At 45.6% G+C, this 24,444-nt stretch overlaps 1 protein-coding gene and 2 long non-coding RNA genes across 3 annotated transcripts in view; 1 reads left to right on the top strand and 2 right to left on the bottom strand.

Annotated features, from left to right (window-relative positions):
• The window catches only part of LOC135974052 (uncharacterized), an 85,468-nt gene extending 70,753 nt beyond the window's left edge, over window positions 1-14,715 (top strand). Inside the window, exon 3 of the long non-coding RNA XR_010591174.1 lies at window positions 14,576-14,715. This is a non-coding gene — a long non-coding RNA (uncharacterized LOC135974052). The remainder of the gene's footprint in view (window positions 1-14,575) is intronic.
• The window catches only part of LOC135974050 (uncharacterized), a 37,388-nt gene continuing 17,664 nt past the window's right edge, over window positions 4,721-24,444 (bottom strand). Inside the window, exons 2-3 of the long non-coding RNA XR_010591172.1 lie at window positions 5,790-5,876; window positions 4,721-4,954 (exon numbers count right to left, since the gene is read on the bottom strand). This is a non-coding gene — a long non-coding RNA (uncharacterized LOC135974050). The remainder of the gene's footprint in view (window positions 4,955-5,789; window positions 5,877-24,444) is intronic.
• Window positions 19,327-20,754, bottom strand: LOC135974049 (zinc finger and SCAN domain-containing protein 29-like). The gene is made up of 2 exons (XM_065559942.1): window positions 20,120-20,754; window positions 19,327-19,467 (listed from the first exon to the last, which is right to left on the bottom strand). Exons 1-2 carry the CDS (start codon window positions 20,637-20,639, stop codon window positions 19,457-19,459), a joined length of 531 nt encoding a protein of 176 aa, XP_065416014.1. The 5' UTR covers window positions 20,640-20,754; the 3' UTR covers window positions 19,327-19,456.

The following is a 24,444-nucleotide window of genomic DNA, read 5'->3' as shown; positions in this document are numbered from 1 at the left end:
ACTTCTCTTGAGAAGTTAATGCCGATGGTGCTGGAAACCACTGTGACCTTTTCGGATGCTAACATCCATTAATGACCCAGATGAAATCACCAAATTCATTTCCACTTGTGATCTGTGGCAAAATTGACGTCAGGATTCCTGAGTTCAAAGTTGAACCCACTGTGCCATCCAAACTGTATTTGCTGTTAAGAATACTTGTTTGTTATATTTATTGGCTGCTAGGAATCTTGGGAACTTGAATTTGGAACTGGACTATCCAAACTGTTCTTTAGACAAGGTTAAAAAATGCCCTGTAATGAAACTTGTACTGAAAGGGGGACATTTGAAAGCACCGATTAATTTCCTTACTGCTTAACGTTATTATCATGAAGTCTGCTTGTAGCATTGCTGTCACTGTCAACATTTTCATTATAACCATATTTTGTAGAAGTTAAGTGTGTAATTCCATCAGGCTGAACCACATGTTATACAAGTTTGCAGCATGCATGAAATATCTTTGCCCCATCACTGTCTGAATTTCATTTAAGCTGCTTTAAGCTTAGTTGCCAATGAATGTATTTTGCCTGCCATCATCCAGAGTCAAGCGTACTGCTGTTTGTGCTGATTACATACAGTTAGATGGGGAAGAAATAGCCAAAGCGAAGCTATTCAGTTAAAGATGGATACAGGATGTTGATGAGGTTAAGAGTCTTGAGGCATTTGCTATTTTCCTTTTTAAAAACACTGTTATAGTTGAACAGCAACCACCAGGGAGGCCATAGCCTAGCATTTAGTGTCCAATCCCAGTTCCATTAAAGTCAGAGGCAAAATTCCTACTGACTCTGGTAATGCCAGGATTTGGTTCTATGGACCCTATCCTGCACCACTGAAGTCAATGGGAGAGTTGCCACTGACTTCAATTGGTGCAGGACTGGGGCAGCAAAACTAGCTGGAATATCTGAATGGCTGAGTCAAAGCTGAGCAAACTTATAATTATTGTTATAAACTGAGACAATATTTTCATAAATGTTGCAAAGTTTGAAGGGCAAGTTACCATGGTTACTGTTCTATTTACAGCACTCTTCTTTTCTTTGCTGTGCAACAACCAATAGGAAAGCAGGGCTTCATTCTGAACATTCTACTACATCTGTATGGAGTCACATTTTAGAACACTGTGGATCACTTTCCTGGCCCACTCTTCCAAGTTGCAGCAACAAGTTTCTAGGACTGCAGTTAAGGAATATTTCTTTACATTGCCATTTTGAGCAAGCCTAGGTATGTATGTATAGTGAATAGTTTTAATGCTTAATTATAGCTTTATAATATTTATTTTATACTAGTTCAGATAAATTGTGAATTAAAAACTTGCTTGGAACAGTCTCATGAGGACACATTAACCCATTTGCCATATTTCCTGAAAATTAACTGAAATCTAGATAGCAAATTAACTACCTAGAAGTAAGTGCATTTAGGACAATTCTTTGCTGGCAACACCGCTTTCAAACACGCTTGAACCTGCTAGACCAGATTAATCCCTAGAGTAGCTCCATTAAGCAGGGATAAATTTGGCCTCTGATCTCTTCAATTCTGACTTACACATATTTGTTTGGAAATCATTGTGCCTGCTCAAAAAATGGTCAAACCAATTCCCTTCTCAAGGTGCTAGATGAACATTGGTGTAGATGGGCAGTAAAGTGCCTGTGTAATCTGATAAAGAAATTTCTTACAATTTAAATATTTAATAAGTACCTTCCACATAGATAACCCATGCCGTAAAAAAAATAAACATTTGCCCAATAGTGTTATGACACCATATAATGGAAGGCTTTACTGAATACAACCTCTCATAATAAGTATGCACAAGGGAGTAAAATTACATTAAAGGCCAGTTTTACATCACTGTGTGTATTTAAAAATGACATTTGCCATCATGGCTTCACAAATTCGTTCATGTTGCTCCCTGGGACTGAAATAACTTTAGACTTCTTGTCTTCCATCAAGTCCCTCTTTTTAAAATCTGCTTCTTTAGTAAAGCCTTCCAACATTGATCTCTGTGCCATCACTGCCCAATGACTATATTCTGTTTGAGTTATGTGCTGCATCTGTCTGAATTAGACTGACTGCAAGTTCCTCAAGACAGAGATTGTTCCTGTCTTTTATTTATGCAGTTAGAGAGGAATATGGTCTTTTGGTTAAGCAAAGGACTGGAAACTAAAAGTTCTCTACCTAGCCTTGTTACTTTGGAAAAGTGATCTTGGAAAAGTCACTTAATCTCTGCTTGCCTCAGTTTCCCAATTAGATTCTGGCTGCTTTAACCACTGTGGCCTATTTGTGGCAGAATTGATGTTTCCTGTCTCGGATAAAGGGCATGTATATACTACAGCTACAGATATATGAGAAATATACATAGACAGGGCATGTAAACGCTTGTCATTTTAGACACCAGATTCCTTAAGTTTCTCAAGTACCTGGAATTCCAATCTGTTCTGGCATCTGACAGGCCTGGAGTATATTCTGCTCACATTGACAGATGATATATTAGGCAGTACTCCCCCAAATTCTTGGCCATCCACACGAGCATCTTGGAGCATTGGCCTACCAGTTTGTTTTAGTACCACATGTGATCACTTCTTCTTCTTCTTCGAGAGATGTCCCTGTGGGTGCTCCACTCCAGGTGTTGGTGCGTCCCTGCGCCTTCGCTCGGAGATTTTTCGTAGCAGTACTCGTACTGGCCACGCATGCGCAGAGGCTGCCCCTCCCCCCCCCCCCAGTAAGTCTAGGATAATAGTGCGCATGCGTGGCCAATCTCCTCAGTTCCTTCTCTACCATCCCCGGCCTGAGACGGAGCTCAGCAGACTCGTTAGGAAATCCCTCACTCTTGTTACAATTACCTATTCTAGTAGTTAGTTTGTTGTCAGTTCTTGTTAGTGTAGTTCATTCGTTCTTTTATCTGTTAAAAAAAAAAAATTCTCTCAGCCGCAGCCGCTTCTACCATGCCTGGCTCCACAGGCTTTAAGCGCTGCTCTACGTGTAAGGACGCTATCACGCTCTCTGATGGCCACTCTCAATGTATAAAGTGCTTGGGGGAAACACACATTCCCCAAAAATGTGCCCACTGTACCAAACTCAGTTCCAGGGCACGGAAGGACAGGGAGCTTAAACTGAAACTGCTCCTTCTGCAAAAGTCTATCGGGTCAGTTTCAGACCCAGGCGCCGACTCCGGCTCTACTGCCCGCCACAGCCCCCCTGCTTCAAAAAAACTGAAGAAATCTACAAAAAAGGGGCAGCCCTCTCCAATAAAGAAGTTGGTGAGGCACAAGAGTTCCTCAGGCAGGTCAACAGTTTCCCTGCCTGTGTTTCCTCGCCTCAGCACTTTTGAAGAGCCGGGCTCCTCAGGCACCGTACGAAAGCCGCCTCAGGCTGCGGCGGCGGCGCGAAGCTCCGGTGCCGAGGCTTCAGGCTTTCAGTTGCCTGCCTCGTTTATGGCACCGTTCGGCACCGCGACGGACGCGGTGCCGACATTTCCCACCCTGCCTGACCCTCTGCAGGTTGATGTTGCCCCCCCGGCACCTACCATGGCACCGGCAACTGCAGCACAGGCTGACAGGGAGATCAAAGGCAAAACCCCTGCTCAGAGGAATGTTCCCTCACGGCAACCTCCTCCTCCACAGTTTTCACCTCACGCAGGAGCCTCACCTTTTCAATTTACTCAGACAGCAGATCTATTGGTATCACCTATTCTGCAGTCTCCCCTGATAAATGCCTGTTTTTCTCCAATGCCTGAGTCAGGATCAGAGCAACCTTCCTCCACTGAGGAGGAAACTGATCCACAGGCAGTTTTTTCTCCATATCAAGACTCCCAGACCCCAATCAACAGAGGTTACAAAAAAACTACCTCAGCCTGTTCTCAGGATCCTGCCCCATGGGGAGTGAACCCCTGGATGGCACCACCTATGCCCTACCCACCACCATGGCAATGTTGGGCACCATGGGCATCGTACCCTCGAGAACACGTGCGCTACGGCACTTCGACCAGTCGCAACACCGGTTTAGCACCGCCTCGTGACGGACCTGCCAGTGACATAAGATACCATGCAGCACCGTCACACTTCCAGGAGCAACTGAGTCCTGCTCCTATTCCAGCAGAGCCCGACGTAACGCCTGAGGAAGCCTTACGCCCCCTTCCTCCAACACCGTCGGATGACTATGCAAAATTCCAAGACCTCTTTAAAAGAGATGCCGGTGACTTGAGAATTAACTTGGAGGAAGTCACTGAACAACAGCATGAGCTAACAGACATCTTGTAGCCCTCTTCTTCCTCTAGAGTGGCATTACCAATCAACGTAGCCCTTTTAGAACCCGCTAAATCCATCTGGCAGACTCCAGCCACAAGCCTACCTACCTGTAAACAAGAGGACAGGAAGTACTTCATCCCTTCAAAGGGCTCTGAATTCCTTTTTACCCATCCGGCGCCAAACTCATTGGTAGTGGATGCAGCGAACCAGAGGGCCAAACAACAGTACGCCCGCTCCACTCCAGCCAACAAGGACAGTAAACGCCTGGACCGTAAAGTATATGCATCCTCGACGCTACAATTTCGCATAGCTAATTATACTGCTGTCCTTGCAAAATATGACCACAAAAACTATAATAAATTCATGGATTTTATTGATCACATCCCAGAGCAGAAGAAACAACAATTCACAGCTCTGGTTTCCGAGGGACAAACCATATCACGTACCGCTCTCCAAGCGGCCCTCGATGTAGCTAACACTGCAGCAAGGTCGACCGCCACAGCAGTGGTCATGCGACGGGGTTCATGGCTCTCCTCCTCCTTCTTTCCTCGAGAGGTCCAGAGCACCATTGAAGATCTTCCCTTTGACGGGGGGAAAACTTTTTGCCTCCACCACAAACGACGTGCTTCATTCGATGAAGGACGCAAGGGCAACCCTCCGGTCCCTAGGCCTCCAGCCACCTGCGACCAGAAGATGACAATATAGATATCAACCTTATCAACGCCCACGCTACCCCGCATTTACACAACACTCCTATAGACCACAGGAACAACAACAGCAACAACAACGCCAAAGACCAAGATTCCAGCGTCGTCATCCTAACTCTACAGGGGCGCCGCAACCCCCTCCAACCAATAGGCAGATTTGAAGCATTGGTCGAGGGTTTAGAAAACAGCGTTCCCACTTCAGCCGGCACACCTATCTTTGGACACCGCCTACGACCATTCTCTCATCAATGGCAGAAAATTACATCCGACAAATGGGTCATAGAGGTAGTTACAATTGGATACGCCATTCCCTTCCTCTCCCTCCCTCCCACCCACCCTTCCCGTCCCTCTTCAGGGACCCATCTCACGAGCAACTACTCTTCCAAGAAGTGCAGCATCTCCTTCAACTGGGAGCAGTAGAAACTGTGCCAGAACGACACAGAGGGAAGGGTTTTACTCCCATTATTTCTTAACAGAGAAGAAAAATGGGGGATGGCGACCAATCCTTGACCTCAGGCGGCTCAACAAATTTGTCAAAAAGCAAAAGTTCAAGATGGTCACTCTCACCACTATAATCCCAGCGCTGGAGCAGGGCGACTGGTTTTCAGCCCTTGACCTACAGGACGCCTATTTTCATGTGACTATACATCCGTCCCACAGACGATTCCTACGCTTTACTCTCGGCTCCACACATTTCCAATACAGGGTTCTCCCTTTCGGACTGTCCACGGCCCCCCGTGTTTTTTCCAAGATCCTAGCCATAGTTACAGCCTACCTCAGAAAACAAGGGGTCGTAATATTTCCTTACCTAGACGATTGCCTCCTCAAAGCTTCAACGTTCGACGAAGCTCTCCGATCCATATGACTTACCATAGATTGTTTCCTATCTTTAGGCCTGCAAGTAAACAAAAACAAATCCACATTATACCCCACCCAACATCTGGAGTTCATAGGGGCATACCTCGATTCCCGGACGGGGTTGGCATCTCTCCCACCAGACCGCTTCAACTCTATAAGCCGACTGGCCACAAGGATTCGCAACAGTCCCCAGGTGACTGTCCGGGACTGCCTACAAATACTAGGTCACATGGCCTCATGCACCTCTGTCATCCAAAATGCACGCCTATACATGAGGTGCTTCCAAGCGTGGTTGGCCACGGTGTACAGACCGAATGTGCACCCTCTAAACAAGACTCTCTCCATACCTGTCCGAGTCAAAGATTCTCTACAGTGGTGGACAATTCACTCCAACCTCTGCTCTGGAGTCCCCTTTCTTCAGCAGGCTCCATCCCTCATACTGACGACCGATGCATCTCTGACAGGCTGGGGTGCACACATGTCTCACCACACAGCCCAGGGACTTTGGTCTTCAACCAAGACCTCTCTCCATATAAATGTCCTAGAACTTCGAGCCATTCGCAATGCGTTCCGTCAGTTCCTGCCACTAATCAAGAATCAACACGTACGCATAATGACAGACAATATTGCATGCATGTTCTATGTGAACAGGCAGGGAGGAGCTCGATCCCAGTCGCTGTGCACAGAGGCTATGAAACTCTGGAACTGGTGCATTGCGAACAACATCCGGGTATCAGCGGCCTATCTTCCCGGAGTGATGAATACCACAGCGGACGAACTAAGCAGACATTTCCCTTGGGATCACGAATGGGAAATAAACGAGCACACCATTCACAACATATTCCGCATTTGGGGCTACCCAGCAATAGACCTCTTTGCAACTGCAAAAAACAAGAAATGTCCCAATTTTTGCTCCAGAGCAGGGCTAGGCAAACATTCCCTGGGAGACGCATTCATGATCCCATGGCACCAAAACTTACTCTATGCGTTTCCCCCGATACCGGTTCTCAACAGGGTCCTGATAAAAATACGAACAGATGGGGCCAAGGTGATCCTAATTGCCCCATCATGGCCCAGACAGCCCTGGTTTCCGTTTCTCACCAAAATGTCGATTCGACCACCAATCCCCTTGCCTCTCATTCCGAACCTCCTATCACAACAACACGACCGTTTTCTCCACCCCAACCTATCCATGCTTCACCTCAAAGCATGGTTCCTACATGGTTCTCCCAAAGCGAACTAGATTGCTCTGAACAAGTTCAAAGAGTGCTCCTACATAGCAGAACACAATCTACTCGCACCACCTATCAACGTAAGTGGAAACGATTCACACACTGGTGTTCAGCTAAACAACTTAGTCCCACATCAGCATCTCTTCCGCTCATACTTGACTACCTATTGGACCTTAAGCAATCCGGCCTTTCTTTCAGCTCCATCAGGGTCCATTTAGCTGCTATTACAACTTTTCATGACAAAATTGATTATACTTCTGTATTTGCTCATCCTATCACCAAGCGCTTCCTCAAGGGACTCCAAATCCTATACCCAGACATTAAACCACCACCACCCCGTGGGACCTTCATCTAGTTCTATCTTGCCTAACTCAACAACCATTTGAACCCCTAGCTACATGCTCCCTTTTACACCTCTCGATGAAAACAGCATTTTTAGTGGCAATTACCTCCACCAGACGGGCAGGAGAAATAGCAGCTCTTATGGCAGACCCACCATATACGCTATTTTTCAAAGACAAGGTTACCCTCAGGTTACACCCCAATTTTCTTCCTAAGGTACACTCGTCATTCCACATTAATGAGCCGATACACTTACCGACCTTTTTCCCGAAGCCACATGCGAACTCGTTCGAAGCCTCAATGCATACACTAGACGTACGCAGGGCCTTGTCCTTCTATTTGGATAGAACCAAACCTTTTACAAATTCTTCCAGACTTTTTGTCTCCATCGCGGAGCGCTCCAAAGGTACGCCTATTTCTACCCAGAGACTTTCGAACTGGATTTCTCAGTGCATACGGTTGTGCTATCAGATGAAGAAAGTTACACCTCCAGACGGCATCAGAACACACTCCACTAGATCTATGGCTGCCTCTGTAGCATTCTTACGCAAAGTTCCCCTGGCTGATATCTGTAAAGCAGCCACCTGGTCCTCTGAGCACACATTTGTTAAACACTATGCCCTTACTCAAGGCCCTCTATCTGATATACATTTGGGCAGGGCTGTACTATCTACGGCGTTCCTATCAGATCCGAAGTCCCTACCTCCTTAAGATACACGGCTTTTAAGTCACCTGGAGTGGAGCACCCACAGGGACATCTCTCGAAGAAGAAGAGGAGGTTATTCACCCTGTGCAGTAACTGACGTTCTTCGAGATGAGTGTCCCTGTGGGTGCTCCACTACCCACCCTACTCCCCTCTACTTCGGAGTTGGGGTAGCCTCCGTTGTAGAGAAGGAACTGAGGAGATTGGCCACACATGCATACTATTATCCTAGACTCACTGGGGGGGGGGGGGCAGCCTCTGCGCATGCGTGGCCAGTACGAGTATTGCTACGAAAAATCTCCGAGTGAAGGCGCAGGGACACACAACACCTGGAGTGGAGCACCCACAGGGACACTCATCTCGAAGAACGTCAGTTACTGCACAGGGTGAGTAACCTCCTCTTGGCTAACTAAAGCAGTCTCCACTGGTATTTGGGATCTCTCCTTTGCCACGCTTTTCATCAAAAGCCTACTCAGAGTTCCAGGCAGTTGAAATGGAATTTGTTGTCTTCTTGTGAGCATTTGCCCCTGATGGCTAACTCCTCTCATCCTGTTAACCAGTAAGATAGACTTGCATTTGATATAATGATCATGTTCAAGAATAAGCCAAACACTGCTTGTCTGCTCCAGACTTCTATGTATTGGATCTTTCAAGAGAGATGCTGATCTGATCTCACCTCTGTACTCTGGCCCTTGTTTTAGGCCCTCAGTCTCTGGAGGCTCCACTAGTAGATGGGTCCCTGGGAGACTGCTTGCATTTACACAGGCCTACATTCCTAAGGGGAGAGGTGGTTTTCCTTAGAGGACACCGTAGTCCCTTGTTTACAGGGGAAGTTTGAACATTTCCTTTTCTGGGAGACCAAGAGTTCTTATTTCTTGTAAGGCTGTATAATATTTTTACATGATCATGAGGATGCCAAACCCTTCTAGGATGTGGATTGCTTAAATCATTCTCCTTCTGTAATGGCTCTATCTTCTGGGATTTAATCAGTATGCCATCTAGGTCCAGTATCTCTCTGATGCCCCTAATTTTTCAAGCTACATAAACTTTAGGAGCTTTGTGAACTAGAATGGAATAAATGATAAACTGAAAGGGACACTAGTCTTATAAGAACTCTGGGTACTTTAGCAGTTTTGGGAAATGATAGGTAGACATCCTTCAGAGCCAATCTTGCCAGCTCATCAAATCATTCTTCTTTAGCAGCCTTGCTGTATCCTGGAGAGCAGATTTATTCCTACTATCATCCATATCTGTGGGGATGGTTCCTTGTTAGGGTGACCAGATATCCCGATTTTATAGGGACAGTCCTGATTTTTGGGTCTTTTTCTTATATAGGCTCCTATTACCCCCCATCCCCTGTCCCGATTTTTCACATTTGCTGACTAGTCACCCTATTCCTTGTGCTGAGGGGGCCTCAGCCCACATTTAGGAGCTCTCTATGACCAATTTTAGAGCACTCTTCAGTCCTTGGGACACTGAAAAGTCCATAGATTTCTCTGCCACCAAAGTCACAAGCCTCATGTCAGCTTCTATAGCTGAGGTTCCAGCTCTTCAGTATGTTTGAAGTTCAGGCAATCTCCAAGAAAGGAAGGTCTTAACTTGCCACCCTTAACCCTACACATAAATACATGTTGTCAGCTGATGTTCCTCAGTGCAACAAAAGAACTGGAGGAGTGTCATAATGGGGTGGCAGAGGGTGTCAGGGTCATGACAAAGACTGTACAAGATGATGCACACTTAGGTGTAATGGTGAATGTTCTTATATCTTAAGCTGCTGTTCCAAAAAATTAGAAAGTGAAGTGTAATATAGAACTTAATCTTGCATTCCTTGCTCATCTAAATTCCCATTGATTTCAATGGGAGTTTTGAGCATGTGAGGGATGCAGAGTTGGGCCCAAAGAAGTAGCAGTCCTGATTTAAAATCTCAATTAGCTCTCATTAGTAGCACTTATATCCTCTTTGCTACCTCTAGAGGGTAGAACAATCATGAATCTTTACTCAGTGGTATGGTGAGTTTACACAGAGCTATTTCAGTACTCCAAAACAGCGCTTCTCAAAGTGGTCCGCGAGCCATCGGCTGCTGGTCCGCGGCGAGTTTCCTCATAAGAGCGTCGAATAGGATAATAATATGGCACCGGTCCCTGGCACATTGGGGGAAAAAATTGCCAGTCCCCCACATCAGATAGCTCGAGAAGCACTGCTTTAGAAGCCTTAAAGTTTCCTTTTTCAGAACTGCACAGAAATTGTCAGTCTGTGCAGCTGTCCAACAGTCCTGAGCCTGGCAATACAGCAATTTAGTAGTGCTTTGCCAGATTCATCCCACTCCAGACATATTCCTAGCAGTCTGATGGAAGTCTCAGGGCTACTTTGGTAGCAATTGTGCAGGACAAAGCCCCCATTGTTGCGGATGTCTCTGCTTTCAACCATGGGAATCCACTACACCAGGAACTCCTGACTGATAAAGGTTAGGACAGTTGTGCTCCTTTTCTCATAATGCAGGTGTTGCATGGCACATTTTGCAATTGATTTTGAGGACAATTGTTCCTTAGTCACTTTTGGCATCACTAAACAGCCCAGTATCTATTGCTGTTTTCAGTCATTGTGTATAACTTCAGCCAGGTGCACTGCCATTTGAACTAGTAGAGCCATAGATAAGCATGGCTGTTTACATAACAAATAAAGATGAAGTGCCTGCCCCAAATCTAAGAACAGGAGGAGCTGGCAGCATCAGGAGGGCTTGTGGAATGAGCAGGAGGGCAAACGCTGATCATGTGATTGTTTGGAAGAATAGTGCTCTTTAGGTCACTTTATATTTAAGAATATACAGATGTTAGCTATAAAGAAAACAGGTGTATTTTTTAAGTAACCCTGATAATGGTTTCTGAAAAGATTTCCTATAAACTACTTAGATTTCAATGACTGTAAACAGTTCTTCCCCATACTATAGAAAAAATAGTCTGTTGTTGCGCCTCACTTGCTAATTCAACATTACAGTGCATTTTTTTGGCACTACTGCAGTTCACTGAGCTGAACTTCCTGGTACTGGATATACAGCATGTGCATTAAGAAGGATACAGCATCTGCAAAGACTGAGAATATACAGTCCTTATTCACTTTACTGTGCTTCTCCCAAAAGCATTTTAGAGACTGCACAGAAATGTATTAATGAAATGTTTAGCACTAGAAGGGTCCTGGATATTAGCTGGTCTGCTTTTATTGAAAGTTCTACTCAAACAATGTGGGATTAATACATACACACTCTTATATGATACAGCTAATTGCCTGATCATGGGTTTCAAGAGGTAGCTTAGATAAAGTGCTCTCTATAATATAATGATATCAACAGAACTTGTTTATAACTTAGAACTCTGCCAGGTGCAAAGTCTGAGTTTGATTTTTTACAACTGGCAAAGCAAAGGCATGTCTACTCTGTCTTGCCCTTTGATTACTCAACTGATCTGAACTGTTGAAAGTAGCACTGAGATTCCTCAGCCACGTGCTGCAGAACTTTCTTTTTCTATCATGCAGAATGTCTTTTAAAAACACCAACCTGCATAACAGAAAAATAATACACACAAACGCAGGCAGGTAACTTTTCAAAAATCTAACATTTCTTACACAGGCCAAAATTCAAGTGAGTGTAGAAAGCACACAAGAGGCCTGCTGTGCCAGGATAGTACAGATGTTAGAGGGGGCAAAATTTGGTCCAACAGTTGGAATTTATGCAACATTTCTGCTCACAATGCATGAGCCAGAATGTAATCTAGCTCACTTTTTCAGAGATGTGTTGGCTCTGTAGGAGTAAAAACTCATTTCTGTGGCTCACATAAGTAGCTATGACTCTGAAAACTTAACAGATCTGCTCCCTGTGTGTAAAAATGGTGCCACCTTTACAGTAATGGCTTCATACCAGAACTATGCCTTAAATGCTTGGAGCCCCCGGTACCGACCTAGGTGTCGTTCTTCCTTTCCCATGTTAATATTTTATTTTTAAAACTAGATTACAGCTGCCAAAAGCCCTATCTAAGCATGATAGTCCCTTTAAGCAAAAATATTTTCATGTTGTTCTGCCAAAAAAACTATCAACTTTAATGTATAATGCTTAGCTGAAACATTACCCACCTTGGAGTCTACATGACTTGCACCCTACAGATACATACGGAGCTAAACAGAGGAGTGAGAGTAGAATAGACCCAGGGAGAAGCATAGGGATATGGTGATGGCAACTTTAGAAAGGCATAGGGGCCATAGGAAGTTGCTTAAAAGGAGAGTGAACTTCAAGAAGTTTGTATGAAGTGCCAGCTTTTGCTGCTCTAGTGCAGGAATTAGACAACAAAACTCGCCACTCTGAAATTACAGGGTCATTAACGCTCTAGAACTGAACCCAAAATCGGGAGCGGCTGATTGGCTTCAACTTTATGGACTGCCAGCTCAGCCAATCAGGCTTCACAGTGGAGGCAGAAATACCTACACAGTTAAGGCTGAGACAGCTTTTTGCTTTTCCCCTTCACAATGCTGACCATCTAAGGCTTCAGGGTGGAGTGGAGAGAGACCCCTGATGGATCCCTGGTGTGGGATGGAAGGAGTGGAAGAAGCCTTTTGCCTAGCCTGTCCACAGCATGTCAATTCAGCTAGAAATGAGGAAAGATGAAGACGAATATTGTTACAATCTAACACGGGGTGGCCAAGTTCAGAAGTTAATATGCAGCTCCTTGTATAGGCACTGACTCTGGGTCTGGAGCTACAGGTGCCAACTTTCCAATGTGCCAGGGGGTGCTCACTGCTCAACCCCTGACTCTGCCCCCCTCCCCTGAGCCTGCTATGCCCTTGCTCCTCCCTCTCTGAGCCTCCTGCACGCCACAAAACAGCGGGGCTGCCAGTGGGCGGGAGTGCTGGGAGCAGGGGAGCTGATAGGGAGCTGCTGACATATTACTATGGCTCTTTGGCAATGTACATTGATAAATTCTGTCTCCTTCTCAGGCTCAGGTTGGCCACCCCTGATCTAACAGATTAGGGATAAGGAACATGTTTATGAATACAGATACAGTGAAGGCTGGAAACAGATAAGGAAGGAGATTGTTTGGCCATTTTGCCTCCCAGGTTGAACACATGCACACCTATGTGGCCCATTTAGGTGTGCAAACTCTCTCATGCACATGCGCGAGTCGGGTTATTTGTGTATATATGTAATGTGTGTGTGTATTTGTGGAACCCCAGTTTACATGAAGGATTTTCACAGCCCTAGTCGAGCATGCAAATTTAGGAGCAGAGAACTAATGCAGGGGATGCCCCAGGCCTCTCCTGATCCACTGATTTTGAAGCCAGTCCCCTTTTTATCATGAAGGAGAGAAGTCCACACTCCCACTAGGGAATGATGGCAGGGAAATCCACAAGGAGAATGGTAGTTTCTGCTCCTTTAAGTGGCTACTTCCCATGTGGGGCACAGTTTGATCTTAATTTATTTAAGCAACAATGACCAACACAGAGAGCATTTCCTGGCTGCTAATAGGCTAGCATACTCAATCCTTGGCCCCTTAACACAGACAATCAATGGCGAGGAAATGCTTGACCCACAGCTCATTCTTGCTGTTATAAAACTGTGAAAATATTAAAAATGCAAAGAAACATCAAACCAGTTCTTTCTTTTATGCATTTACAAGTGAAACTACCCGTTGCCATGGATAGAGGGTTCTGTTTACAGCACTGGCCTTTTCCTAGCTGTTCAGCTTCAGTGCAGTCACCAGTCGAAAGCAGGCCTTCATTCTCAGCATTCCATTAGGTTTATAATGAGCGGTGCACAGATGGAGAACATTTTCATTGCCTAAGCATACTTGCCCTAAAGTCACAAAAATATTTCAAACAAGAGAGAATCTTCATTAATTTTAGTGGAACTTCTCCTCCTAAAGTCCTTAATAAATAGGCCAGTTAGTCTATGATACCTCCATGCAAATTATAATTAAAATACTAAGGGTGTCCAGGGATTGCTGTGCAATGAAAATTGTATATTTTACTTGAGAACTTAGCACCATCTGGCAAGCCAGGTCTGTTTTATTGCTGTCATAAAGCTTAGATGAAAGGTTCCATGATTCTGATAGCTTAATACAAATGTGTTTTATGGCACATTGTTTACTTTTCATTGTTCTCCTGTAGGCATGTCATGCCACCTGAGATGTGCAAAGTGTGTATTCATTCTGCAGAAACATAGACAGCCAAATCTTCAGGTGGTGTAAATTGGCATAGCGACGTTGATTTCATTGGAGCGACACAAATTTATACCAGTTGAGGATTTAGCCCATAAATCTTACGATGTCCAAATTATGTTGTGCTTGCTGCTGGTAGTTATGTGTGTGTGAAGGACTGTCCTGTGGTTCCAGAAGAAGAGAGAATCTGTTGATGTGAAGAATGACAGCAGTCTGCAGTATTCACTCATCCAGTGGTTGTTTTATTTTCTCTTTGCAGGACTGGTTTGTTCCTAGAAGACAAACTGATGCATGCTCATGTTTGGGAAGTTACTCCAAACAGCTCTATCTGTAGAAGACTGGGATATTAAGAGGATACTTTCAAGTAATTTTTTCTATTTTCTTTCATTTTGCCACACCCTCCTTAAACTTTTGTTGTAGCTTTGTGCACCTTCATTTGGCAAACCCCTCCCTCCCCGTCACCTCGGACACTTTATTTTGAAAGATGTTGAAAGTAACACAGGCTGTCTTTGTGTAGTTCATAACTGTTGTATTTCCATAATAGGTACACAATAAGGCAAGGGACTTAAATTGATGGAAAAAAATCTTCTCTTCTTCATATCCTAGGTATTTTTTTGGATCCAGAGATTTTAGTGTGGTCCCAATCTTCTCTATAATGAGTTATAGTCACAGAACCTCTGTTCTCCTTTACCTTACTGCCTACTTCCCTTCCTGCAGGAGTTATGTAACTTTTTTAAAAGTATAAAACAAATCCTCTCTGATGATCCCCTGGGTCTAAGATAGCAATAAACTTCGCTGCAAATTCAGTTGGAACTGATGTCTTCCTACCATCAGGGAGTCTGATTGTGTAAACTCGGAGTTCCAACTGGTTTTGAACATATTCTATCAACTTCTCTATAACAATATTGCTCTTGAACCAGAGGTTGAATCAAGCTAAGCTTTCCCTTTCTGTTATTTTTATCCTTTGGTACTGCCTGCATCTACTTAACCTATTTTTCTGCTTCCTGGACTCAGCCATTAAGGCTATCCAGGCCTTCAAGGAAAGATGAAAAATTCCCTACACAAGAAACCTCTGACATTTGAAGTCTCTCATTTCTTGGGAGCAATTCCAGGTGATCTACAAGACCAGGGGATCTACAGCAATTCATCTTTTTTCTGGTGCAAGGCTTAAGGTGTCCAAAGCAACAGGAGCAATGGGACATAATGGCATCAAAGCGGTAACTGTGAGCTACAATGCAAATGAGTTCAATTTCTGAGGCTTGTGTCTAAGGATCTTTCACACACATACTCTCCTACAGTAGGATCATGTAACACCAAATATAAACCTCAAATAATCAGTTCTTGTCCCTGTTTAATCTATGAAATGCTACTATATAGGAGCATGTTGTAAATTACAGATTTTTTGAATGTCACCAAATACTTTTCTGAATAAAACAGTATGGATTACAACTGCTAATTCAAAATAAGAGGAGAGAGCAATATGGCATCCTTGGTCTGTAGACTTTCTATCTAATATTATTCTGATTTACTCTGTTTAACTGAGATTATTTATGTTATATCATTTCTATGGTAATTTCTCTGTATACAAGCTCCCATTACAACAATATCTGTGTAACTGGCTGGTGCATTAACTAATTTTGTGGCAAAATCTCCTTATAAATAAAGTAGGAAGGGTCACACGCCATGAGGCTATGGAAACAAATAAAAAATAAAATGTCCTCCATATAGTTGTTTAAAATGACAAATCCCACTATGTATGTGGAAGAAAAATGGTTTCAAGAATACTGCAGTTCACCTTGATTCTCAGCCATGCTACTGCTGAGACTGGCTCTCTTATTCCATGCTGCCGGTCTAGTAAGTCACTATTTGTATCGTAAGTGCCAATTCCATGGGTTTTTTAAGCACTTGTGGAAACACTTGCAGGCATTTAAAAACAGATGATTTTCCATTCCATTAGTTGTTCTACTCTGGCATTACCTCTTTGGGAATGGCCACTGCTGGCAGGGATGCATATGAAAATAAGGATTATAATGGACAAATGTGCTGTCCTTAAGCCCTGTGGAAGAGTGAGTCTGTAAAAATAGTGTACCGGTTTTAAGACACCTTTTTGAGCTATGTTTCAAAAATGGCTTTCCCTTTTAAGAATTTACCAAGTACAAAGACCATAATGCAGACTAATCTTTTTTTAAATTTACACAAGAAAAGTGAAAGGTTGAAATATTGCACTGTACAATGTAGTAACTCCCTAGGACTGTGTGACATTGGGGACATCTACGATGCAAAGAAAACAAAACAAAACCAACAGTCTACTGACTCAGGCTCGTTGAGCTCGTGCTATGGAACTAAAAATTGCAGTGTAGATGTTCGGGTTTGGGCAAGAGCCCAGGCTTGGAGACTCATTGCCACAGGGATGGGGTTTTTTGTGTGTTTTGGGGTTTTTTCCAGCATTGATATACTCAATGTCACATAGTCCTAGGGAGTCACTACATTGCAAAGTGAGGGGTTGTGAGTGGTTTTCTTTTTGTTTTTTAAATAATTGAAGGTAAGACACCTCTAAGAATCTCAGTTATAACATTGGTACCCTGAAGGATTCATTGCAAAGATTAAAGGAAAAAAACCGTTCAAATAAAATTGGGCCAATTTAAGTAAGGATCATCCCGAAATAATCTCTAGTGAGTGGATTAGTGAGTTTGGCCTCCCATACCTTGGAAACAAGTTCTACAACATAGACTGAAACAGGATCTCCTGCTACAGGGCAAATCTAAACCATGGCCTTGGCTACACTTGCAGATGTACAGCGCTGTGAGTTAAACCTGACTTCGTGCAGCTGAGTAGGGAAAGCGCTGCAGTCTGTCCACACTGACAGCTGCCCAGCGCACTATCGTGGCCACATTTGCGGCAATTGCAGTGCTATTGGGAGCGGTGCATTATGGGCAGCTATCCCACAGAGCACCTTTTCCCATTCTGGCGCCGTGGATTGTGGGAAGGGGGCATGGGTGCGGGGGATTCTGGGTTCTGTCCCAATGCCCCATGATGCATCGCTTCGCATCCCAGAAATCCCTTTGTTTCTGTCCACCTTTGGCGCCATCTTTCAACGGTTTCTGTGCAGCGCGATCTGTCTGTGGGAAATGGAGTCCGAACTGCTGAGGCGTATGCTGACGAGTCTCGCCAGCACGTCACGTTTGGCTATCAAACCATTCCTTAAGATCCAAAGTGACAGTGAGAGTGAGGGCGAGGATTCCGACGATGCTATCGAGACGCGTAACGCGTACGACACGAAATTGCTTGTGGCATTCACAGACATGCTTAGCACCGTGGAATGCCACTTTTGGGTTCGGAAAACAAGCACTGAGTGGTGGGATCACATCGTCATGGAAGTCTGGGATGACGAGCAGTGGCTGCAGAACTTTCAGATGAGAAAAGCCACTTTCATGGGACTGTGTGAGGAGCTTGCCCCCACCCTGCGGTGCAAGGACATGAGATTGAGAGCTGCCCTGCCAGTGGAGAAGCGGGTGGCTATTGCAATCTGGAAGCTGGCAACTCCAGACAGCTACCGGTAAGTCGCAAACCAGTTTGGAGTGGGAAAGTCGACCGTTGGAATCGTGTTAATGCAAGTTTGCAAGGCCATTAATCGCATCCTACTCAGAAGAACCGTGACTCTGGGTAACGTGCAGGAAATAGTGGATGGCTTTGCACAAACGGAGTTCCCTAACTGTGGAGGGGCGATAGATGGGACGCACATTCCTATTCTGGCACCACCCCACCTAGGATCCGAGTACATTAATCGGAAGGGGTATTTCTCTATGGTTCTCCAGGCGCTTGTGGATCACCTTGAGAGTTTCATTGACATTAACACAGGCTGGCCTGGAAAGGTGCATGACGCACACATCTTTCGGAACACTTGGCTGTTCAGGAGGATGCAGGCCAGGACTTTTTTCCCAGAGCGGAAGATCACGGTAGGGGAAGTTGAAATGCCCATTGTGATCCTTGGAGATCCCGCTTACCCATTAATGCCATGGCTCATGAAACCCTACACAGGGAGCCTTGACAGCAGCAAGGAACGGTTCAACTACAGGCTGAGCCGGTGCCGAATGACTGTAGAGTGTGCCTTTGGCGTTTAAAGGCCTGCTAGCGATCTCTGTACGGGAAGCTGGACTTGGCTGAAAGCAGCATTCCCGCGGTTATATCCGTGTGCTGTGCCCTCCATAATATTTGTGAAGGGAAGGGTGAAAGCTTCACTCAGGCATGGACCTCCGAGGTTCAACACCTGGAGGCTGAATTTGCATAGCCAGAGAGCAGGGCTATTACAGGGGCCCAGCGCGGGGCTGCAAGGATTAGGGATGCCTTAAGGGAGCAATTTGAGGCTGAAAACCAGCAGTGATATCTGGTGCCCTGCACGGGAGTGAAGTGCAGTAGTTCCAATCTTTAGGAATCAGTGTCTGCTTAGCAGACAAGCAGACTTGCAGTGCCTGTTTATTTCCCGGGCTAAGGAGTCTTTTACTTTATGCAATAATAAAGAATGTTTTCAAAGCCAAAGAATCCATTTATTGAAAAGAAAAAAAAATTATTTATTGAAAAGAAAAAAGGGGGTGAAGTGGGGAACAGTACAATCACAGATTCGTGTATGTCCTGTCTGGTGTGCTGTGCAGTGAGTGCTGCACTTCAGGGCAGCTATACTGCATGGTGATGGGGGTTGAGTGCAGAGGGTAAGGGTCGTGGTCTTCAGGGCTGGGTGGTGAAGATACTGGTGTTGGAGGCAGCGGGTGGCATGAAGAACACAGAAGTTGGGGAAAGTGGGTTGGAGGTGACAGTGGGGCACAACACAAAGAGTTTTGGGACAAGGGCTGTGGGGGGTGGCGTTTGCGTTTTTGGTACTGCTCCTCTTTCTGCATGGCTACCAGCTCCTGGATAGCATCTGCTTGGCGCTCCAGGATGCTGATGAGCCTATCAGTGCTTTGCCGCCGGTGCGCTGCGTTTTCCTGGCAGATCCTGCTTTCTCTCTCCCTCCAGTCCTGTGCCTTCTCGTTCTCTTTAATAGATTGCCGCATCACTTCTTGCAGCACGTCTTCTTTGCTTTTTCTTGGTCTCTTCCTGAGTCTTTGCAGTCTCTGAGCAGGCGATAAGAGGGACGGCTGAGGTCTCAAGACGCAGCTGTATAGGCAAAATGTAACATTTAACAGAGGCAGCATTGTTTATACCAGACAGAGTAATGATTCCCCCCGTACTTAAGGAGTAGAAAACACACAGGGTCTACACAATAGCATAATTTTCCCGTCCAAAACAGAGCACACATATCCCACGGGAGCCTCAAAATGGTGAGTAATGGGGACTGATTGTTTCAGGGCTGCACTGTCCTCTGGGTTTCTGTGCCTTGGGGAGAGCCAACAGCTTCAGGGGGCACCTGCACTGAACACTGTCCCAACATTTTCCACAGGAGTTCGTCCTGGACGATATCTCGCTGCTGAGGGTGACCTGGGAAGCAAGGGAGGGTCTTCTACTGCAATGCGGCTTCCGCCCTGACCCATATGCAGCTTGCCTGTGTGCAGCAATGGTCCCCCCGCCCCTCGCGGCACAGTGGCGCGGACATGTTAGCCTGGCTGGGACAAGGCTCTCCCTATAAACCTGCGCAAGCGCACTGCACACGTTCTTGATGAGACATTCGAAGAGATTACCGAGGCTGATTACCGCGATGTGATAAACCACATCAATGCACTATTCCGCATCTAGGCATGCATGCTTAACCCTCCTCTCCCAAAGAGCCCGCACCAAAAAAATTCCTTCCTGAAAAAAAAAAAATGCTTACCGGGAACCTGCTCTTCTGTTTGTCCTCCACCAAGTACCGGCCGCTGCGACTGGTTACCATCCTCCTGGCTCGAGAAGAGCTCCTGGCTGCATGGCTCCAGGGATTCCGGGGTGTCTCCATCCGGCCCACCACGATCATTCCCATTTTCCTCCTCCTCCTCTCCCCCCCACACCAGCTCTGAAGTGTCCATGGTGGTGCTCAGAGTGGAGGTGGGGTTAACCCCAAGTGTCGCATCCAGCTCCTTGTAGAATCTGCAGGTCGCGGGGGGAGCACCCGAGCGGCCGTTTGTATCGCGGGCTTTGCGGTAGGCACTCCGCAGCTCCTTGACTTTAATCCTGCATTGCAGGGCGTCCCGGTCATGGCCCCTTTCCATCATGTCCTTTGATACCTTCCCGAAGGTATCGTAATTCCCACGGCTGGAGCGCAGCTGGGACTGTACAGCTTCCTTCCCCCAAACACTGATGAGGTCCAGCAACTCGCCATTGCTCCATGCTGGGGCTCGCTTGGCGTGTGGCGCCATGGTCACCTGGAAATATTTGCTGATAGCACTCCACGCCACGCTGGGCTGAGCAAACAGGAAGGGGATTTTTTAAATTCCTGGGGAATATAAAGGGTCGGTCACATGGTTGGTTACCTGAGGCCAGGGCAGTAGCGTTTGAACTGATGACCAGAGTGGCTAGAACAGGCATTGTGGGATACTGCCAAATAATTCTGGAAGCCATTCACAGCGCATTGGGTGGCCACACTGGCGCCGCAGCGCTGCAGTGGCAGCGCTGCACTCGCTATTCCTCTCGGAGAGGTGGAGTACATGCAGCGCTGCAACCACGGAGATACAGCGCTGCAAATGCCTTGCCAGTGTGGACGGGGAGTGAGTTACAACGCTGGGGGCAGCTTTACAGCGCTGCAACTCGCAAGTGTAGCCAAGGCCCATAATTCTTTGTAAATGCCTGGTGTAAGGCCCAGGTGGCTACCTTGCGAAAGTTTTTTGGAGACTGCCTTGTTTCAGATCAAGTGCAGCTTGACATGGCTTTCCAGCTTCAGGCCAGCTAGGTAACAGCAATATGAATTGCAATAAGGTGGATGTTAACAAAGTTGTACAGTGAATAGATATGAAATAAAATGTAGAAGACACTTCCCAAGGGCTTTAGACTGCTCCAAGTAAAACCTAAGGACCTTTAAACATCAAGCATATGGAGAAAGGCCTCATTAGGAAGGGCATGCAGGAAAAAAAATGGTAGGGTATTAGGCTCATTAAAGAGTAACTCCAACTTGGGAGGGAATTTACGATGAATCCATAGGACAACTGTGTCATTGTAAAGAGGGTAGAAGGTAGATCAGTCACTAGGCCTGAAACTAACTCTGTGAGCTGAAGTCACTACCATCAGGAAAACGACCTTCCAAGATAGAAACTTAAGCTTACAGGAAACTAATGGTTTAACAGGAGCTTTTATCAACTTCAGGCCACAGGAATATCTCTTGACACAAAGCTTTTTAGTAGGAAACTTCAAAAGCATCCAGCCCCACATGAACCTGACATAGTGGTCTATCTTACACTAATCCATGATAGGTCAAAATGGTTGTCAAATGTACTTGGGTGGAGTTACTCTTTACATTTTAGTCTCAGACAGGTGAAATAGACAGTCAAGGAGGTTTTGTGCAGGTCAGGTAAAGGGGCCTGCTTGGAGCTGCTTGCATCATGCCTTAGTCCCTTTCCACTTGGACTTGTAAGGCCTTCTAAACTTGAAGCCCAGCCAAATGATGCTCAGCAGTCTTGTGTCCAAGTGACCAGGACCCAGGGGGGCAAAAGGTTCTGCCTTTGATATAGAGGTCCTGCCAGGCTGGCTAAGTGCATTGGACCATTTCAATAACCTCTTGTCTTTTGTTGAAAGATAGCTTATGGTCCTTTGGCTTCTGGTGCTGAGGTCCTCTGTAGAAGGGGACTGAGAGCCTTTGAAGCCACTCAGCATGAAAGCATTATCATGAAGTAGAGCTTCACTTCCCTGCCTTGAAAGGAGGATTCAAATGAGTCAAAGAGCCAACAGTTTGGCACAGCCCTCAGACTGGATGGTCATAGTGTGGCATTTCGGTGGTGAGGCCATCCTGCAGGGCTAACATCCTGCAGGTGCTGGAGCACCAAAACAAAGCACCTTGCAAGTACCAAGGCACTGAAAACATTGAGGCACAAAAGGGTGGTGAGCACTAACAGCTCATCTGTGACAAAGCTCTAAAGAGGTCTCTACAGAGACTAGGAAAAATCAAGTATCAAAGCAGATTCCAACATGCAAGGAATTGCTCAAGGCAACAGCCTCAAATATTAGCACAGCGGTACTCATCCTGCAGGAAGCTCCTGACTGTGCTATCAGGAAGAGGGCATTTATACTTGACGGGGCGGTGAGTAATGACCAGGAGGAATCCTGCCTTACATTCACCCCTGCTACTGCATCCCTTAAGGGTCAAAAACTTAAAAGCTATTGGAGCTTCACCTGTCTTACAATAAAGAACTAAGATCTAGAAATGAGAATTCAGAACAGATAGACCTAAAGATACTGACTTCTCAAAGCTATTTAGGTACCTAAATCCCATTAATTTCAGTGGGATTTAGATACTTAAATACTTTTGAGAATCTCAGCCATTAGAACAAGGAGTCTGGTGGCACCTTAAAGACTAACAGATTTATTTGGGCATAAGCTTTCGTGAGTAAAAACCTCACTTCTTCGGATGCATTCAGCCATTAGAGAATAAGCAATTTTTGAGTGATCCAAATATGGGGCATCTGAAAAATTGAGCTGGCAACACCCCCCACTTTCACACACCCTGCTTTTTGTTTGTTTGATACAGTATCTCAAATATGGTCATACAGATTTTTGTTCATATTTTCCAAAAGAACTTAGTGGCTCAGTCTCTGCACAAACAAGCAAATGCAGCCCAAAGTCCACCCTCTTAAGATTGAAGGAGACCGATCTTATCCTAAAGTCAGTGGGAGCTTTGATACTCATTTCAAGCAGGATTGGGCCCCTTAGAAAGCAGACTTTCTGAAATAAAGGTTCTGGCGGTTTACTTTAAGCTGTGCCATTAGCAATAATTGGATTTTTAATATTCTTACTCAAATAATAAAAAAATGAATTGTGTGCTAAATACATTGCATTCAATATAATATTCATGATTAAATACTGAAAATAAATAAGTGCAGTGAAGTTGCAACGTCTACTTTTGACTTCCTCTCTGCTGAAATTTCATTCATGCTTTCATCTCCCCTCATCCTGTCTATTGCAACTCTTTTCTCAGTGGTTCCCCCAATCCCAGCTTTCCAGACTCCACCATGTGTAGAATGCTTCTCATATGTACAAAGCACTCCCATCCTGAGACACCTCAACTGGATCCACTTTCATTACAGAATCCCAGTTAAAAATCACTCCCATAATTTTTAAATCCCTCGGTAAACTTGCCTAAGGCTGCCACCCAGATGTTAATCTCTCTACTCTGTTCCCAGCTTTTTCTGCTCATTTGGTATCTGCCTCCTCTCTGCCCACAGCACAGTCTTCGCACTGGTGGTATGAGAACCGTCTCCTCTGCAGTTCCTGCATCCTGGAGTGGCATTCCTGCAGCTTGCATTCATTCTTCATCTATTTTCAGATATCTGGAGAAATCTTTCCTCACTTTTATATACCTCGTAAAGGTGTTGTCCAGAGAAGAAAAAGGTTGTGCCTTCTTTTGTTAGTTTATAAAGGGTTAAAGACATTAAAATGTTGGTGTAAGGGGGTGGACTCACCCCTGCAGCGCCTCCTGCTGGTCTCTCAGGGAATTAGCTCTATTTCCAGCCCGGAGCACCCTCTGCAGGCCAGTGATCAGCCTTGTCACTGGCCCCTGTGTCCCTCCCTGGACCATGGTGCCCCTTTCTCTGGGTGCTACCCCCTGGCAGTACTCACACATTCTGGGTCTCTCCTCCCAGGGGAATCCCCACCCACTAACCCCACCTCACCTCAGTGTAAGGTTACTGCCAGTCAGCATCTAGCCCCACTCCCTGGAGCAGACTGCAGTATCAGCCACTCATCACAGGCAAGGTTGGGTTTGGACCTGCTGCCTTTGCCTACCCCTGGGCTGCCCTCTGCACCCCCAGTACCCGTTGGCCCAATCCTAGGCCACAGCCTAGGGCTTTCCAGGCTGAAATTCCCCAGCTCCTCTGCCTTTCCCCAGCCCTGCTCCACTCAGGTACCCTGTCTCAAGCTCCCTGCAGCCAGGTCTTTTTTTTTTTCTTTCTTTCTTTTTCTTTTTCTCTTCTCTCTCTGAATGCAGCGAGTGTCTCCTTGCTCCTCGCTCAAGCCTTT

Source organism: Chrysemys picta, chromosome 10 (genome assembly GCF_011386835.1).
Source record: "Chrysemys picta bellii isolate R12L10 chromosome 10, ASM1138683v2, whole genome shotgun sequence".
In the NCBI taxonomy this organism is placed as follows: Eukaryota; Metazoa; Chordata; order Testudines; family Emydidae; genus Chrysemys; species Chrysemys picta.
The sequence above is the reverse complement of the archived record's forward strand: the minus strand, read 5'-3'. Positions and strand labels throughout refer to the sequence as shown.

What these genes read in the sequence shown, in the direction of transcription:
- LOC135974049 (XM_065559942.1), bottom strand. Translation starts at nt 20,639, where the DNA reads ATGGCGCCACACGCCAAGCGAGCCCCAGCATGGAGCAATGGCGAGTTG.